Raw genomic sequence first — 19,578 nt, 5'->3', positions numbered from 1 at the left:
GTGGATGACTTTTGGCTCTTGGATTGACCTCATGACTTTTGGCTCTTGGATTGACCTATCAATAATGTATGTGACTTTTGACTTTTCACTTGTCTTGTAACTTATCTACCAAGGGCCTATAAAAGCCACTTGTTGAGCTTGCAATGTGATGAGATGAATAATACAATCATGTCTACTTCTTTTCTCTTGTCTAGCTCTCTCAACTTTCTTTCTACATATATTATTACATAACACGTTATCAGCACGATATGCTTTTTCATTTTGTTATATGTTGTACGGCTCTCTCTTCTATTTTGTTTGTAAGACTACTCTCCTGCTTTGTTCACAAATTCTTGTACTTGATATTCAAGAGGATCGATGAAGATTGTTTTTGCTACGAGAAGTTTGTTGTTCTTCCGAATTAGTGGTCTTTCAAAGACGACATTCTTGAAGTAAGGAATCTTGAACTCAAATGAATTGATCATCAAATCATAAGATTTTAAGGTAAGCCTCCCTTCACCATTCTTTTCATTTTATGGTACTATACTAAATTTATATGTTTGAGTGGTGCTAGTTTTGATATTCTCCTAAAATTATACTAAATTAGTTGTACAATAAAATTGAGAGGTTTTGGATATTTTTGGAATAGTCCCTTAATTTTCTATAACTTAAACTAGTTAGTATTCTTGATATGATACATGTAAGTTGTGAATTCATCCAAGTATACATAAATTGAATCATTTTAGATGTTTACATGTTTTTAAGTTTGCTTTTGAAATAATCGATTTTGGATATGTGGATGTTTATAGTTTTTAGAGTTAGTATAGACTGATATGGATATGCTTTAATCTCTTATGGATTTAAACACATTATTTGGATATTTTTGGATTTGAGTAAATTATTTTGACTCTTTTGGATTTGAATAATTCTTTTGGATTTCAATAAACTATTTTGGACCCTTTTGCAATTGGATGGAATATTTTGGATCTCTGTTCTCGGCTCTCTTAGAATTCTGAATATGTGTGAGATACTTGTTTTTTTTTTACTAATGAAAATCATGTTGCTATTTTTTCTGCCATATTATATTTTCAGTGATCATTATATATAATTTTGATGATTACCTTCGGTGGATTACTATAGATTTATATATTATGTCACTCTCAAAATATGTGTAGAATTCATGTGATGATTCTCACTTGCGTTCTCTTTCTCGTACACTACATTATTTTTAATTTGACAAATAGGATATATGACAAATTTATATTTGTGTACATGTGATCAATTTATTATGAATCCAAAAAAAAAAAAAAGGAATCATAATATATTAATGTCTCTCTAATCCATAAATTGTACATGATTAACATATAGTAAGTCGTCTTAATCTTTAAAAGGTCATGAGTCATATGTGCTCCACTTTATCCTAAATTTGATTTTTCTCAAGTCATTATCTATTTCATATGAGTTCAAATTGATAGTAAGCTTTATTAATGACTTCGCTAATTTTTCTATGAGAGAGATAAAAATTCCATATCATTCTTATAGATGTACATTATGTATGACCTTACCTCTAGTCTTTGTCTATGTATCTCGGATTAATATATGATACACGGATCCTTACTTGTCCATATTTAATCTTTCTTCTTAGAGGACATCCCAAATTTTGAGATAGTCAAAACTTTATATATTATGGTTTGGAAGAGATGGCTTATGGGCACACATTATGTCTTGCTCACATATTAAATATATTACATATTCATGCTTCAAATAAGTGATATTATGTGATCTCTATGTGATATTCTTGATGTTGATAGAATGTTAATATCACTCCATGTCTTTAAATTTATAATTGATTTAAAACTTAACATTTGTAAAAGTGATTTTTTTTTTTTTATCTCACCTGAGCTACATGATGTTGGTATTATCGACAGCACCTATTTGACGTTGTTTTTAATAGATTGATTGTATATGATTGCACCCAGAAGTTGCACGTAATAACAACTAGAAGTTGTCTCTATATAATAAAATTCTTTTATCATCACACATTGACGTTGTGTTTAATTTTTGTGAAATTTCTAATGGATATTGATCATATTTTTCATAAATATAATATTGAGTGAGGTCTATAAAATCAATGTTGTGTGTTTAAACACTTGATTACATTCCAGAAGAGTGATATAGTAGAATAATATAATATTTGGATATAATAGATTTTGATTAAATAAATATTATATTATGTCCCGCAGATACAATATTATGCAATTGATGAAATATTTGGGGTGTTAAATGCATGAGTTGATATCGTGACTAAATGTGGTTTATTAAATTTGAATTATTGATGAAATGATTATGAATTGCAACAAATGATATCGTACCATAATGTGACAGTATTAGAAAATCAGAGGATATCAACCATGATAGTAGCAATGGTCATGACATTACAAATTCTCTAAGTCATATTCTTATTATGTGTATAAGGAATATTTATCTTGATTGATATAAAGATGACTAGTATCAATACTTCATATCTAAAATGGGTCATCCAAAGGGGAGGATTATATAGGATGCCTCATTATAGTTTTTCTAAATATAAGATTCGGTAAGAGAAAGTATAAAGCTCCGGAAGAGCATGTATAAGGCTCTCGAAGAGCATGTATATTTTTATCTACTCTCAGAAGTACATTTTACTCCAGAAGAGCATGTAAAGTATTGATGCAATTATTCTCTCCCAAGAAAATTGAAGAATGAAATTTATATAATTTATCGCATTGAGATATTAAGGCCTTTAAATATTGAATCTAATTCATGACACTAAAAGTATTTTGGAGAAAGATTCTCCACTAATTTATAATAAGCATAATTGAAATTGATTTTGAAGTAAACCAGAAGTTTACTTATAAGTTTACAGTTTGGCCTGACTAGCTAAGCCACCTCAATTTGTTAAAGATGCGAATAGTAATTTTATATGCACTTTTGTTGAAGAATCTGTAGATTCTTCTTCTCAGTGGTACATATATTATTTGCTTATAAAGGAAAATTGATCACCAGCAAAGATATAATTGTGATTTATCATCTTTGAGAATAAATTAATGAGGATATGTCATGAGATGAAAATATCATATTATTGAACAGTGAGATATTTTGTGAAATATATGGTTGTATACAAAGGTATTATCAACTCGCAGCCTGAAGTATGCGAGATTCATTATTTAAAATATATGTTTATAATGCTGGTGCATCTCATAATGAGTATTATCTCGTCCATAAAAATTACTGATTATTTTGTATCACATATTTATCGATTCGCATCATCATATAAACAAATTTTTCATAATCTCTCCCCATTTAAATAAATTATTTGGTGATGGCTAGATTGAGAAATCAATAATTTTTGAAGGATCTCCGGAAGAGATTATAGACATGGCATTGAAGGATCTCCAGAAGAGATTATAGACATGACAAATTAAAGAAAATAAAAATAATGAAAAATATTGAGATCTCGATATATTATGCCTTGTCCAGAATGAAGTGGAACCATAAATCGAATCGACGTCGATGATATTTATAGAACTTGAGGTTATTGATAACAATGAGGATCATGAAGCATAATCTGTTAGAAAATATTGATAACATTGGCCAAAGAATAAATGATATAATTGAGGCAATTACAAAGAAAAATTATTTGGACCAGTAGTCCTCTCACAACAGAAGTTGTGAAAGTGGTGCGCCCTATGAATCATTATCTCTAAAAAAAAATAGAGAGAAGTTTTTGAAACTGCAGTTCACACACCCAAAGGTGTCAAGTCAGTGGGATATGTATGATTATTTGTGCGAAAATAAAATGAAATTATAGATATGTAAAGCTCAAATAATTGTATGATAACCTTGTGTTGGTTATGAAGAGTAATAGTATTTGTGGTGGAAATGATTATTTGATTGCGAAATAATCCCGCAATATGTGAATGTTCAATTTAAGTTTTATACGACCCACTTGACAATAATCATCCTAGAAGGATCTTAACTGCCAGAAGCAGTATAATAAACTCTCGAGAACTATACCCTCTCAAATGGAAAAGGGATTCGGGACAGATACGTGTTATCATTGTATATCTATAGGTGACAACTCATAAAGTCTCTGGCCAGAGCAGATGGAAACTAGAATGTGTTTCTAGTTAACATTGAATTGAGTTGCACCTGATGTTATATTATGTGATAAAGTGTTTTTTTGGTGTATATATTGAAAGAAGAATTACTCTTAGATGAATGATATATTGTCGTATGGGAATCTCAGAAGGATTATAAATACACGATAGTACACTAACTTTTCTGAACACTTGAAAGAAATTCTCGGTCCTGAGGTACCGTATCTAAGTAAACTATGACATGTTTTATCATACATGGTTTGACATAATTATTTAAAGTAAGTCTCCGCTTTCGGTTAGTGTTCATTGTTAAGGGATCGCTCGCTTTAAGAGCGTGTTAATCCTGAACTTACAAAGTGATTTTATTTGATCTCCACTAACATATTCTATAAAGTTTTAAGCTAATTTTGCAGGCGTAAAGAAATAGGGGATCAAAAGTTGAATAAATTATAGTGGATATTTTCTTTTGCTATGAATTTAATTTTTGCAGGCAGCATTACGTGCAAGGAATGATGATTAAAGGAATCCAACAGATTTCTTCACAAAGGAACTTCCTACCATTCATTTCGAGAAATTAGTACACGTTATGAGCAGACTTCGACATATTTACTGATTTTTATAGTTATATCGTGACGAGGGGGAGACATAAACGATATGTTTTTATTTTGTACAACTCATGTACTCTTTTTCCTTCACTAGGGTTTTTCCCACTGGGTTTTTCCTAGTAAGGTTTTAACGAGGCATGACGTTGATACAAGTCATCCAAGGGGGAGTGTTATGAAATATAAAGGTGGATGACTTTTGGCTCTTGGATTGACCTCATGACTTTTGGCTCTTGGATTGACCTATCAATAATGTATGTGACTTTTGACTTTTCACTTGTCTTGTAACTTATCTACCAAGGGCCTATAAAAGCCACTTGTTGAGCTTGCAATGTGATGAGATGAATAATACAATCATGTCTACTTCTTTTCTCTTGTCTAGCTCTCTCAACTTTCTTTCTACATATATTATTACATAACATATGGCTGATTTTTTGAATCTCGATGATTAATGTCTGGATAAGTTTTTGGATCATCAAGTAATGTTGATATTTATCGTCATCTTTTTTCTATTAGTCCGGATAACCAACTTAATCTTAGAAAATTATAGATTATTTTAAATATTTTACTTTTTAGAATAATAAGTATTCATATTAGATATACTTTTAATAAATTTAAAATATAATATGATTATTGAGAGTTATATTTGTTTATATCTCTAAATCTTATATCATAAAAATAATTTTTAATATGTTGTTGATGAAATTCAAAACTCGAATTTATGGTATGGAAATTTTTAATTCAAAATTTATTCTGTTTAGAGCAGAGTTTGGGGAGAGAACAATGTATGCAGATCATACCCCTACTCTAAGAGGTAGAGAACCGTAAAGACTTCTGACTTAAAGCAATACAAAGTATCGTATGGAATATATGTAAATAGTACCTTGGTTCATGATGTGTAACACATGAGACTCACTTTTATTGCGAATTCATCTGTCAAATGAATGAGATAAGCTTATTCGTCAAAGTATCCCGTCGTAAAAGCGAGAAACCTCTTTGTCGTTAATTCACTTGTCCATCAATGATCTGAACTTTAAAGTATAACGTCATAACACTCAAAACCTCTACAAGTTACGAGACCAATTCTCGACTAATCTAATATCCTGTGTCCAATCATTCCTATCTAATGTCATGCACTCGTGAGATTTAGGACTCTTGTGTCCAAACTTTAAGCGTGATAAAATTTAAAAGATGAAAAATTGACATTTAAGCATAGTCGTCTTAAAATTTTATCCCACTTAGATATACTCAGTTTGTGTTCAACTCAGTTTTAAAAATACCGAATCTCCTCGCTAAAACTGGAGATACTCAATTTTCAAACGGCTCAACGCAATCCATAACCCTCCAGCTATGTACACAATGTTTAAACAAAATGTTTTTTTTTCAAACAAAGAAACTTTCATTAATATAAATCATTATCCAAGGTCTTAGCTACATCAATAGGAACATAACTCCTATCAAATAATCGATCTGGGAATGAATATGCTGCACGAGCCAATTCATGTGCAACCATATTAGCCGATCGTTTAATAAAAGATATTGACGTTGTGTTCTGATTATCTAGCAAGCTTCTGCATTCCATTATTAGAGCACCAAAGGAGATGACATATGCATTTTGCTACGAATAACCTGTATCACCACCAAGCTGTCCGATTCAACTACCACGTTTTGCCACAATCTGATCCTTAATCTAGCTGAGAGCTTCCTTCACCGCCATCGTCTCAATCACCTCCACAGCCCTTAAACCTTCGAGGCACACTATCCTGGCTATTATCAGATCACCACTCTCATCTCTGGCCGCCATACATATCCTCGAAGCACTGAACTCATGAAAAGTGGAAGCATCTACCGAAATCTTGATCATTGGCTCATGTGGCTTCACCCAGACACAACTGCCATCCCCGTCACAAAGCTGAGGTCGAGTAATGCAAGCAGCACTTTTCTAGGCGTTTTTCCATTGATCAAGATGTTACTTGGCACAAGCAATCACAACATAAACTCGAGTGTACTTTTTATTCCAGACAACATCATTCCAAGGAGACCAACAAACAACAACGACTTCTTCTCTTTTTCTTGTATCTGCCATGTTTAACACTTGTTCCCACCATTGATGTAAATTTTGGCCCGTATACTGAATACCCGGAAGGACTAGAAGCCAACATTGAATGGTTTAATAACATTTCAAGTTGGCATGAAAAAATTTATAATAATCTCAAATAATAATTATAATTTATCACCAAATTAATTTACCAACTAAAAATTAAAAGAATTCAAAACTATAATCAGAAGCGGACCAATATGCAGTTCCACTAATAATATAAAAAAAATCATCCAAAACAGGAAAAAGAACATTTCCCAAATATTCCTTTCACAAATCAAGTGGACCATTTTTAAGTAAAACAAAAAAGTCAAATAGTAAAAACATTATCATCACTTCCAAAAATAAAAAACCCGATCAGCCAAAAAAACATATCATCACTTCACACGGCGACTCCTAAACGACTCTCTCATTCTCTCAACAACTACTACTAAACCCATGCCGATTCAATTAACCCAAACGCGATCACTTTAGCACAAGGTCTACCTCTAATTTCAAATCTATACACACAAATGTTTGTATGTATATGTGTTCAATTCGTTCATGTAGTAGATCCGATTTGCTTTGAATGTCAATATTATATGTTGAATTTATTTATTGTTTTTTTTTATTTTTTTTTGTTTTTGTTAGGTTGAAATTTAGGTTTGTTATGGTTGATTGATTTTAGTGATGTTGTTTGTTGATGTTTCGTGTTTGATTGGAAAATTAGTGTTTGATAGTTGCGGATTAGTACACAATATGTTTGTAATTGCATTACGAGTTTGATTGTTACACGATGCTTAATTTGGATTGAGTGATAAATTAATCAAGGCTCGGGAAAAAATTATTAATGTGATCTCGTAATGAGATAGGATAAGCTGCTTGTAGTTTTAATGTTGTGTAATTTGGAGGAAGTATTTACAACTCCTGTACTCTTGTGTATTTGTGCAAGTATTTGTGTTTAGTAGTTTTGTATTCTCTCTATACTGTTAAAAGTCTGGAAAGTCGTTCGAGTATATATGTGTTAAAAAGGCTGTGGGTTGGACCGCGTACAGTGTCACTTATGCTACAAGGGAGCAAGAAATTGGATGATCAATAATTGCATATAATCTCAATGGTGTGAGATAGGAATGAATTGAGTAATCATGATATGTGATTCTCATTAAGGCATTATATTTGTTTTTAAGTACCCTTCAATTTATAATAATGTGGGTTGCGTTCATTCTATTCTATACTTGTTGTATGAGATGTTTCATGCATTCTATCATCACATCCCCGATAATGTCATTCCCTTTTTACATCCTTCCTTCCCTCCCCCATAATTTTCTTTGCTGTATCTAATAACATTCTTATCCTATTCAAGTCCTGCAAACAATATACAATATCAGTGGATTAGATTCGACTCATTAAGTTTGCAGAATGACCTTTAGTGTTTCGATGGAGTCATCACTAGAACACGGGCTGAATCCAATGATAAATATAATAAAGGAACAAAGTTCATCACCTATGTTGGTGCTGAGGCATTGGTATAGATAGTTTAATTATATAATGCTGGTGGAAAGAAGGTCGAGTGTTATTCTAGTGAAGAGAGAAGGAAGTTATTATTGGTATATTCGTAATGTGTTGTTGAATATATTACTTTTTCTTTTAAGTTGTAAGGTTGAGTAACCCATTTGCAGTCTCATCATGTAAAGCTGGCCTTCATTGTCCAAATATTCCTTTCTTTTTGTACAATCAGTCTTGCTATTGATAATATATTAACATTAGGCCTCAAAATTATAGTTTTCAGTCTTGGCACCTCCAATATTCTTGCAATTCTATTTAGTTCCTGCCTCCTGGAAAGATTTTGTAGTTGAGTTTCAACCCTGCACCTTCAACATCCCTATTGCTATATAGAAACCCCCTGGATGGGTGGCATACTAATAGCTGTAATGTTAATATTATCCTTTAGAAATCTATCATCATCCTTTAATCCTTTTTAGGTGTTAGACCAGGAACATAATCCGAGTTTTAACTAGTATATTATTGTTTCTAGAACGTTTGGTGAACCTTCTTTTACTGTTCAATACTTTCATTTTATTTCTTTTGGGCAATTTGCATTGTTCATGTCATTTTAAAGCATAACACCCTAAAAACCAAAAGTGAGAAAAATATATACATTACATACGTGGACATGATATAGTTGATGCAAATACTTACTTAAGTTATGGTTGATTCCAGATGAAGTGACATCTTATGCACAGTGTAGAACAAATTAACAAGCTGTCAATTTTTAGTAAATTAGGGGAAAATGTTACTACATCTATATGTCACTATGCTAGACAGCAAATATCCAATATATGGCTAGTTTGTGTCACAGAAAAAATAACATTAAAAATATTACTCCCTCCGTCCCCCTGAGTAGTATACATTGGGGGACGGGGACGCGGCACGGACTTTAATGCTCCTGTAAAATATAGTTGTGTAATTTATTTTTAAAATTTTCTTTTTCTGAATTAAAGTTTGGATGTTATATTTTTATTCGGAAAAAGAAAATCTCAAAAATAAGTTACGGAACTATATTTTATAAGAGCATTCAAATGCGTGTCGAACAGTTGAAAAGAAACGTATACAATTAAATGGGACAGAGGGAGTAATATGATTGGGGGGCTTGAAATCTGATTGGTCACATGGGAGGCTATATAAATTTAAAGGTTGAACAATATAAATTTACAGTTACATATATTTTCTTTTGTGACCCAGTGTGCTTATCTGCAGGTGCATTGTCAAGTTTGTACATCATATATTTGTAACCATATACTGGATCAATATTACCTTCGAAGCAAGAGTGTGTCTTGGATGGGTTTAGTATTTCAGTAGAAACTTCATCCACTCAGGCACTTCCAATATGGAAATAGATCAACAGAATTCTGATTGGGAAAGTGTGAGTTGTCCTATATGCTTAGAATGTCCTCACAATGGTGTCCTCCTCCAATGCTCATCTTATGTGAAAGGATGTCGTCCTTTTGTATGTGACACTGATCATTTGCACTCTAACTGTCTGGACCGTTTTAAAAGTGCACATGGCATGTTATCTGAGTCATCTTCATCTAGAACATCTAGTGCGACATCCCTTTCAAATGAGAGCACTGACACAAAAGATCCTGAAGCCACTGACAAGCCTGTGTGTCCCCTTTGTAGAGGAGAAGTTACGGGATGGGCCATTGTAGAAGTGGCCCGTGTACATTTGAATGAGAAAAGGCGTCGTTGTGAAGAGGAACAATGTGCATTTTCAGGTACCTACTATGAACTTCGGCAACATGCTCAGCTCGAGCATCCTCATGCCTGCCCCTCTAAAATTGATCCTGCACGACAACTAGATTGGGAGAACTTCCAGCAGTCATCAGAGATAATCGATGTTTTAAGCACTATACATTCAGAAGTTCCACGGGGGGTGGTACTTGGGGACTATGTTATTGAGTATGGTGATGATGATTCTGGAGATGATTTTGAAGACTTGCCTGGAGCTCAAGGTAACTGGTGGACATCTTGTATCTTGTATCAGGTCTTTGATAACTTTAGAACTTCTAGGAGGAGGAGAAGATCACGAGCAAATGAGTCAAGAAGAGGAAACCGAAATATAAACTATGATACGTCAAATTCCGATGAAGGTTCTGTAACATCGACTGAAGATGAGTTTGTTAGTACCATTGGTCTTTCAAGTACAACTGGCCATCGCAGGTGAGTGAAATGATATAAATTGTTTTTGTGCAGAACACTTGGAAGTAGAACTTCAAATTAGCGTTACTATTTTGATTGTTGTTGTGATTTATATTAATTATCTATGTCCTGTGGGTTTTGATTGGTTATGATTTTTGGTTTCGGTAGATGACTACTAATTTTGGTTTTTATACTTGATATGCTAAGAGAAACCAGATTCTCTCACTTACCTGTGCCATCTGAATAAGCTGTAGATGGGACATTGATTCTTGATAGGCCGAAATTAGGGACAGAAGTAATGAAGAAGAAATATGGGGAGAACTTATTTCGTCCCTTCATTTAGTTGTGTGAATTATATATGTTATATATTAATAAAACAACGAAATAATTTGAACACCAGAATGGTGAGCCTGCTCTGAACCTGCTATAGTGTTGACGAAACTGCCATTTCTTGAAGGGGTCCTGTTCCTTGACAATCGTGTGTCAGGGAGGTGTTATCTAACACACTGTACGGGGGCCGTTAGATCTATATTTTAAGGGTTCAGATTCAATCTTATTTTTTAATGGATCCGCTATAAATATCCACGGAATGGGAGTTCGCTTTTCCGCGGATTGAAACTTTGCCGGTCCGCAGATATTAATAGCGGATCTATTAAAAAATAAGATTGAATCTGAGCCCTTAAAACTGACACACGGTTGTCAGGGAACAGGACCCTTCTTGAAGTTACATATGCTTCATACTAGTACCACAAAACTTAGCTGTAGTGCCATGATAAATAACAACAGTGATTTACTGATTTGCGCCTAAAGTTTAGTAGCAGCCCAAGTCAATTTAATGAAATTAAGCTGTATAAAGTTGCACGAGAACCTTGTAAAGAAAATTGCACAAAAACATATATAAATATTTAAATACAAAGTGTGGATTCTCTTTTATGGGTCTGAGTTATAAGGTACAAATTATCTTGTTAGCTGGCTTATGTATGGAGGATAAACTTATCTTATATTATTGTTATTGTTTGATGTTGCAGTTCTAGAAGACGTCGCTCTCGCTTCTTTGACAATTAGGTATAGTCTCTTGCATCCATTGCTCGTGGCCTTTCTTATTTTGTTACGTGTAATATAATATGCGGTGTTCTAACATTGGATACGAGGTCCTTGGTATTAAATTTAGGGGTCATCTGTGGCCGAGTTTGTTGCTTAGGCTTTCAGTTACTTGACTAAATATTCATTTGTGATGTAGTAGCATAGGGGATCAGCTCCATAGATCAAACAAAGAGTTTGATTATGTTGGTCAATTCAAGTTGAAAGCAGTGAAGAAGCTCGCTCTACTTTTCTGAAGTTTGCAGAAGCTAAATCAAGATAATGTTCTCAGCTGTGCCCACTAGTCATGATTTTGAAGTTCATGTAATTATGTTGAGGCTGCTTATTTGTATTTGTATTTCTTTTTAGTTGTCTGGTTTGTTTCTTTTCAGGATATAGTTCAATAAATTGTTTATAAATGTTGGAAGAGTTGAAATCCTTGAAATTTCATATATTAACAATTAACAATTCTTTCAGTTGAAGTGCATTCATCAAGAATTTCGTCATTTATACCTAATTTTCTTAGATGGTCTTCCCCCCCCCAAAAAAAATTTGCAGTGAAACGAGAGTAGCAGAATTAAATTTACACATGACTTGCACAATACATATTACATACAGAGGAGAAAATAGTCTAGGCTAGAATATACCAAATTAGTTCCTTTATTTTATTTGGATATGTTAGTCATTTAGTCAATCGATTTTGGCCTTTTAAAGAATATTTTTAAAAGTTTTGATCACATATTGTATTTTTTATTTTGATTTTATTCTTTAAATAAAAATATTATTTTCATTTATTTTCTTAATATTTTAAAAAATCTAATATTTATAAATGTATGGTTAAAATTTTTAAAAATACGTTAAAAAAATTAAGAACTTAACATATTCTCGACATGACTTTGAATTTTGATCAATGTCCATCAGTTTTGATTTTTTCAGTTTTAACTTATAAATCATATAATAAATGAATAAATGAATAATATATAAATATCTAATTAAAACTAATATATAAATATCAAAAAAATTCCTAACTAAGCTTTTTTCGTTAAAAAAATAAGGAGATAACCGCCTCATTAACTATTTGTCTTTGTGAACTATTAAAAAAAAAAAAAAAACTATTTGTCTTTGTGAAATTAATTCAAGAAGATCAATACAATTTTAGACTTGTGCAAAATGCACTCAAGACTTGGGCCGCCCTAACCTAACCGACCCGGCCTACATTAAACTGGACCAAACCAATACGCAAGCGCGATTGTCACCTCAATAATCTCTTATTTTTCCTCGCCGTCGCCGCTTATAAATATCTAATACACATTTCTACACCGCCGTATATATCATTTTCTTCGAGAAAAAAAAGTGAAATAAAAATGGTTGGATTGGGCTGTAACGCTTGTAACAAAGAATTCGCCGATGATTCTGAGCAGAAGCTTCATTACAAATCTGAATGGCATCGCTACAATCTCAAACGCAAGGTCTTTTTATTTCTTTGTTTATCTGATTAATTGATTTTTTTAGGGTTTGTTATTGTGTGTATATGTGTTTCTGTGATTTGTTTATAGTTTATTTTGCTCTGATTGGTTTTAGATGATTGTTGAATGTAATAGTTGTGTTTTGATGAGAATGAAGAGGCTTGTGTTGCGGATTTGTGTTTTGGAGGTGATTTTGGAATCGGTAGGAGGTGGATTGAGGTTTGCTAGGAGGAGTGGTTTAGGTTTTGTTTCAGTTAGTTTGGCGGTTTGTTGGAGAAGTGTTGGAGAAGGATGCAGCGGATAGTTTGAACTTCGGTGTTTGGTTTTCGATATAGTTTTGACTTTTTATGTTGTGTGCTAATGGCTTCGGTGTAATTTAGGTGACTGAAGTCTACTTTGAGATGATGTGTTGAAGAGAATGGAGAGGTGTAGGTTATTAGGAGTGATAGGTTTTGTTTCGATTTGTTGAAGAGGTGTTGAAGAAGAATGTAGTTGAGAGTTTGAACTTCGGGGTTCATTTTTCGAGATATTTTTGACTTGTTATGCTGTGTACTGATGGCTTTGGTGTAATTTAAATGAAGTATACTTTTTAGATGATAATTAGAAGAAGAGAATGGCGAGGTGTAGGCTTATTAGGATGAATGATTTGTTTCGGTTATTTTGTCGGTTTGTTGAAGAGAACCTTGGTTTTTCATTTTTGAGATATTTTTGATTTGTTATGTTGTGTACTAGTGGCTTTGGTTTAGTTTAGGTAAATGGAGTATACTCTGTAGATGATAGTTTGAAGGAAAGGAAGAGGTGTAGGTCTTTTTAGGATGAGTGATTTAAGTTTTATCGGTTAGTTTGTTGGTGTTTTGAAGAAGGATTTAGCGGAGGTGTTTCATTTTCGAGATAGTTTTGATTTGTTATCTTGTGTACTAGTGGCTTTGGTATGATACAAGTAAATGATGTCTAATTTTTAGATGATAATTAGAAGAAGAAAGTGGAGAAGTGTGGGTCTAAATTCAAATTTAGGTTTGACTAGAAAAGAATTGGGGTGTTGGGTGTGTTGATGAATGTCTTAATACTGATAATTAGATTGGTAATGAGTGGTTGAGGTTTTAAGTCTCTGGTGGAGGCACTTGTATGTGAGTTATTAAATTTCTGCATTTGAGCATTACAATAAAAAAATTTAATTTATAATTAGCCTATATTTGAATTAAATAGCAGTTGGAGGGAGAATGTCTCTTACTTTTCCTAATTGCTTGTCTGTTCACAGTTTTTCTTAGTCTATTTATCATATAACTATGAAAATTGTACATTTACGGTGCTGCATGTTAAAGATTCATGAGTCAGATTGGACTATGAAAATGGATTCTTACTATAGTTTTTGGGTCCTTTTGTCTATTTCATCAGGTGGCTGGGGTTCCTGGGGTTACAGAATCACTCTTCTTAGCTAGACAGGCTGCACTTGCTGAAGAGAAAAATAAGTCGAATGAAGGCCCAATGCTCTACAGTTGTGGACTCTGTGGAAAAGGATACAGAAGCTCCAAGGCTCATGTGCAGCATCTCAAATCAAAAAGTCACATTCTGCGTGCTTCACAGGGAGCACATGATGAAGCTGAGGGAGCTACTATAATCAAGCCTCTTCCACCTCGTAATCTTAAGAAAACTCCCCAACCAAGGCTGGAAGAGAACTATGAAAGCGAAGAAAGTGATGAATGGGTGGAGGTCGATGGTGAAGAAGAATCTATGGCTGACATGGATGTTATTGATGAAGACTCTGATGGCGATGAAGATGATAATATGCAGATTGATTTGGATCCGTCTTGTTGCTTTATGTGCGATCAAAAGCATAAAACTATAGAGAGCTGTATGGTTCACATGCACAAGCAGCATGGCTTTTTCATCCCTGATGTTGAGTATTTGAGTGATCCCACTGGTCTTCTCACTTATCTTGGCCTCAAGGTAATGAGCATTTGGAGTATATCTTGTCGTACTTGCATGTTCTTGTGTTGGATAAAGATTCCACTCATTTTCTTTCAGAACTCAGTTATACTTGTATAGTTATACCTAACATTCATGTTGCAAATTTAGGTCAAGAGGGACTTCATGTGTTTGTATTGCAATGAGAGATGTCATGCTTTTAACAGTTTGGAAGCCGTCAGGAAACACATGGTGGCAAAATCTCACTGCAAAGTGCACTTTGGTGATGGTGGCGATGATGAAGAAGCAGAGTTGGAAGAGTTCTATGATTACAGCAGCAGGTTCTATCTAACTTACCGTTATATGTTTCGAGCTTTTGTTCTTTCATTTTTTGTTATAAAGCCTTTGTTCTACTGTAAGTCTGTAAGCTACACGTTTGGTTTAGTACATTGATTGCTTGTTGAACCTTATGAATTGCTTTAAGTTTCATGCTTTGAAAATTTATATTTTCTTTTGTTTCAGTTATGTTGACGTGGATGGGAAGAAGCTAGTTTCATCAGATGATCAGACCAATGAGGTTGAGCTTGGACATGGTGGGTCTGAGCTCATTATTACTCGAAAAACAGATGATAAGATATCAACAAAAGCACTAGGATCAAGGGAATATATGCGCTACTACCGCCAGAAACCTCGGCCATCGAGTGAGAATGACATTATGATCTCTGTTGCATTGGCATCAAGGTTTGCCTTCAATCTTCTTTAAATGTTTCTATTGAATATTTTGACAGCGTTAGTACCTGTCAAAAATATACAGAAGCTGAAAAAGGATTTTTTTTAACAGGTACAAGAGCATGGGGTTGACAACTGTACAATCGAAAGAGAACAGGGTCAGGATGAAGGTGATGAAGGAGATGCAGCGATCAGGGGTGGAAGCTATGAGGTCCAAGATCGGCATGAAGAGTAATGTCATTCGCAATCTTCCCAAGAATTGTACTTATTAAGATCTTCATCTAAAGTACCATAGTGCACCAACCATATCTTGTTTGGTGGCTTATGCTTCAGTATACGATGCTATACTATATATTGCTTGGGTGAATTAGCAATGTGACAGAGATGTATGAACTCATATTTGGATGTTATTTTTTTCTGGAGTTTGTGATACATTTTACAGTTTGTATGGCACTGTAGTGCGAGACTAATGAGTTGCAGAATTATGCCTGGAACTGGAAACCATTTGGACCTTTTTGTTTCTTTGGTGTCTGGTGACCAGTCTCACTAGAACTGGTTCTCAGGTGATCAGTCTCACAGTCTCACTATATATAAAAGATAAAATTATCTTTTCCTTTTCAGTGAGCAGCTTTCTCGTTACTTGTCCAGTGACATGCAATTGCCCGTGTTTGAATACGACCCATCACAATTCACAACCTGCACTCAATTGGCTGAAGTGATTTTTTGCGAGTGATGAAGTTCCAATTATTTTTTGCGAGTTATAAAGTTCAGGGGAATTTAACCACAAGTGTATATAATATCATAATAATATTTACACTATGAGCACAAATTAAATTATATTGTTTATTAGATATGTTATATTAAAGTTATATGGTCTTTTCATAAAAGAAAAGGATCGTATTATGTTCTTTTACGTTTTACCCCTTCTAGTAGACAAATGTTTGTATTTATGTCATGTTATACGAACATTACTCCCTCCGTCTCATCCATTTTTATACAATATACATGTTTTTCTTCACTGTTTTGCACGCATTTTAATGTTCTTATAAAATATAGCTCGCTGACTTATTTTAAATTTCTTTATAATAAAAATTTAAACATTCTATTTTTATTCAAAAAAAAATTCAAAAAAAAATATGAAAATATGTTTTACGAATGTCTTAAAATGTGTGTCGAATCATGTCCTCCAATATATACTATTGGGCGAGTTTGAGGGAGTATCATGTTTCGACATTCATATCCAGTTCGGAAAATCTCTGCTTTGTTAAAATTATTTAATTAATATTTATAAAATATTTTACCAATTAATTCTAATTTGAAAAAATTAAATATATCAAAAGAAAATTTCTGATAAAGAAAATCCCTATTCTATTAGTTTGCGCGTCGGAGAGGAATAAAAAACTTGATTTGTGAAAATTACGATCCCTAATTTCTTTTAGTGGGTTGAAAGTAAAATTTTAAATTAAATTTAACATAGAATAGCAAAAAATTATATATGTACATCAAATAATAGAAAAGCGGATGTTATTTCATTTGTTTCTCAATGGTTACTTCTCTTCCCTCGGAAATGAATACAACTCTAGGGCTCAAACCTGTCGCCGGCGACAAATCTGACGGTAAAGAATCAAAATACACCATTTCTAGCAGGGTATGGTAAAGAATACAACATTTCCAACAACTGTCTATAATAATTTGCATCAAGCTAAATTCAGCACTAGAGTATGGTAAAGAATCAGAATACAGCATTTCCCGCAGGGTGAAATCTATTTGTTGAAGTAACTTGTAAATGGTAGGTGCTTATTAGATCAGTATACTCAAGAAGTCTATTTGGTAAAAATGTCTTTATCTTTGAATGGTTTCCATGTAGATGAAAATGTACCCAAGAAAACACATGCTTGCATTTCTGCAAATTCCCTCAAGAATGCTAACACGTAGAGATGCCAATCATTTCTACAAAATGGTTTACATGCTTGCTCACTAAAATTTATTTTATCTCTACTAGTGTCCAGCCCTTCATTACCAGAATGGTCATTAACAACAAATTCCTTGTAAACGAGCAATTTTGATTAAAATCAAGCTCGCTGTTACATGGTGAGCCAACTGGGCCACCGTCCTTTGATAAGGACTGCTATCTAGCAACACACTCCCGCTACAAGTCAATATGTCAGGGTGGATGATCTTATATAGCAGCAACAACCTGATACTAAACTAGACATAATAGAATATAAAGTCATATATCTTACAAAATCAACAAAGCCATATATTGATATCACAACTTGCTTGCAAACACAACACATGAAAGAAATAAAATAACAGTCACTTACACAACAATTTACACAAACACATGAAAGAAATGAAATATCAGTCATTTACACAACAGTTTTCAGTTACTTGATTGAACAAAAAAATAAAATGCTATCCTCATATCGACGAGAGTGTTTATACACGTGTGATTCAACAAACAACAAAAAGCTATACTTAGCAAACACAGAAAGCTATACTCAGTGATCATTTGTAAATATAAATTCCTCATCGGAAATTTCCCTTTTGAAATTTTAGTTGACATGGGATGATCAAGTCTCCTGCTGCTATAGTCTTTAGTGAGAAGCAAACCTATCTCAAATAGGGATGGGTGATAGGCACCATGCCAATGAAAGTTGAATATACACCGACTCCAAAAAACTTCTTCAAAGCCAGCATTAAATCTTTCACATTTTCAGTTTTGGCGCTTTACTCCCAGCAATTTGTGCTTTACTAACAATTAGTGGCATATCCAGCTCTGAAAGTAAGGAGTCGTATATAATATTTTGTAAAGATAATTAATGAGTTTATGTAAACTCTTTGGATGGTTATGTTAAAATTGACTCTAAAACCGTTTTTATATTACTAACTTTATCAATTTTTTCAATACCAAAATGATAACACAGAACACATTTAATATTAATATTATTTAATTCTTTACCGTTGTACAGCATAAACAAGTCATGTTCAGCTTGATTAGAATGTTCAATACCAAATGATAACACATAAAACAAAAATCTAATAATCAAATTGTGTAATTCTTTACCATTGCACAACATAAATAAGTCATGTTCACATTAATCAGAATGTTTAATATTAAAAATGATAACACAAGAAAAAAAAATATCATGTGATCGACACATGACACCATCTACACTTTCGCTCTTTTTTCATGTAAATCCATAGCAGTTTGTGGACATTATCGACATATTCGTCATAACATAACTTTAACCTTCTCAGGTACTAATAAATCCCACGTCTGTTTGTAAAACGATGTATCTGATTTATCACACTCCCCAACTAATCTACGATAGCAGCTTATTTTTTACATTAAAATTATCCTTCCCATTAAACAACCAGAGCCATGAGGTCCTACCTAACTAAACTTAATAGAGGAATTTGATTAATCAAACGGACATCTTTATCAATAAAAATATCTGCTAATACTTCATCATCCCACCTTCTATCTGGTGATGTCATTATATTTGAGACTTTTATAATCTTCCGCTCTCAAGGCATATCCGTTGCTATATATCTGTTGTCAGTGCACGTAAGTCAGGGCACTTTTCACACAAACGCGTCTTCACCTATATCAACACTCCGACGACAACCTTGTCTCAACACTTGCTGACCTGCAAGTATACTTGGCCACATATAACTTGGATTATTCCCAATCCTTGCACTCAAAAACTCATCAATGAGCTTTCATAAGTTCTGTAACCAAAGAAGTATTCATTTCATTTAATAGCCTCCAGTTCTGTTTGGCTAAGCAATGTTGAACTTGTGAAGATCTTTCAAACCCAATACATAGTCTGTCCCAAACCATCCATCTTATCCCATTTCTGTTAGTTCCACTTTCACACCAAAAGTGATGCCTCTCA

The 19,578-nt window shown here is 33.3% G+C and overlaps 2 protein-coding genes across 3 annotated transcripts; both read left to right on the top strand.

The window, feature by feature from the left end:
- Positions 1-7,143: 7,143 nt before the first annotated feature.
- On the top strand, positions 7,144-12,058 carry LOC108212489 (uncharacterized). Of its 2 annotated transcripts, none has more exons than XM_017384286.2 (4): positions 7,144-7,298; positions 9,555-10,517; positions 11,525-11,561; positions 11,740-12,058. In XM_017384286.2, the coding sequence occupies exons 2-3, from the start codon at positions 9,685-9,687 to the stop codon at positions 11,559-11,561; spliced, it is 870 nt and encodes a 289-aa protein (XP_017239775.1). In that variant the 5' UTR covers positions 7,144-7,298; positions 9,555-9,684; the 3' UTR covers positions 11,740-12,058. The 2 variants fall into 2 exon arrangements, with proteins under 2 accessions (XP_017239775.1, XP_017239721.1); XM_017384232.2 differs by having other exon boundaries at positions 11,737-12,058.
- Positions 12,059-12,806: 748 nt separating this feature from the next.
- On the top strand, positions 12,807-16,188 carry LOC108205376 (cytoplasmic 60S subunit biogenesis factor REI1 homolog 2). The gene is made up of 5 exons (XM_017375317.2): positions 12,807-13,045; positions 14,438-14,989; positions 15,119-15,288; positions 15,470-15,688; positions 15,789-16,188. The coding sequence occupies exons 1-5, from the start codon at positions 12,941-12,943 to the stop codon at positions 15,946-15,948; spliced, it is 1,206 nt and encodes a 401-aa protein (XP_017230806.1). The 5' UTR covers positions 12,807-12,940; the 3' UTR covers positions 15,949-16,188.
- The last annotated feature ends 3,390 nt before the right edge of the window (positions 16,189-19,578 follow it).

The sequence above is a fragment of the Daucus carota genome, chromosome 1 (genome assembly GCF_001625215.2).
Source record: "Daucus carota subsp. sativus chromosome 1, DH1 v3.0, whole genome shotgun sequence".
In the NCBI taxonomy this organism is placed as follows: Eukaryota; Viridiplantae; Streptophyta; class Magnoliopsida; order Apiales; family Apiaceae; genus Daucus; species Daucus carota.
Note: the sequence above shows the minus strand (reverse complement) of the source record. Positions and strands in the feature narration are given on the sequence as shown.

Bases quoted from the DNA above. Each gene is read 5' to 3' on its own strand.
- LOC108212489 (XM_017384286.2), top strand. From the start codon at position 9,685: ATGGAAATAGATCAACAGAATTCTGATTGGGAAAGTGTGAGTTGTCCT. The intron at 10,518-11,524 runs GTGAGTGAAATG...TTGATGTTGCAG, and splicing joins AGTACAACTGGCCATCGCAG to TTCTAGAAGACGTCGCTCTC.
- LOC108205376 (XM_017375317.2), top strand. From the start codon at position 12,941: ATGGTTGGATTGGGCTGTAACGCTTGTAACAAAGAATTCGCCGATGAT. The intron at 13,046-14,437 runs GTCTTTTTATTT...CTATTTCATCAG, and splicing joins GCTACAATCTCAAACGCAAG to GTGGCTGGGGTTCCTGGGGT. The intron at 14,990-15,118 runs GTAATGAGCATT...TTGCAAATTTAG, and splicing joins TCACTTATCTTGGCCTCAAG to GTCAAGAGGGACTTCATGTG.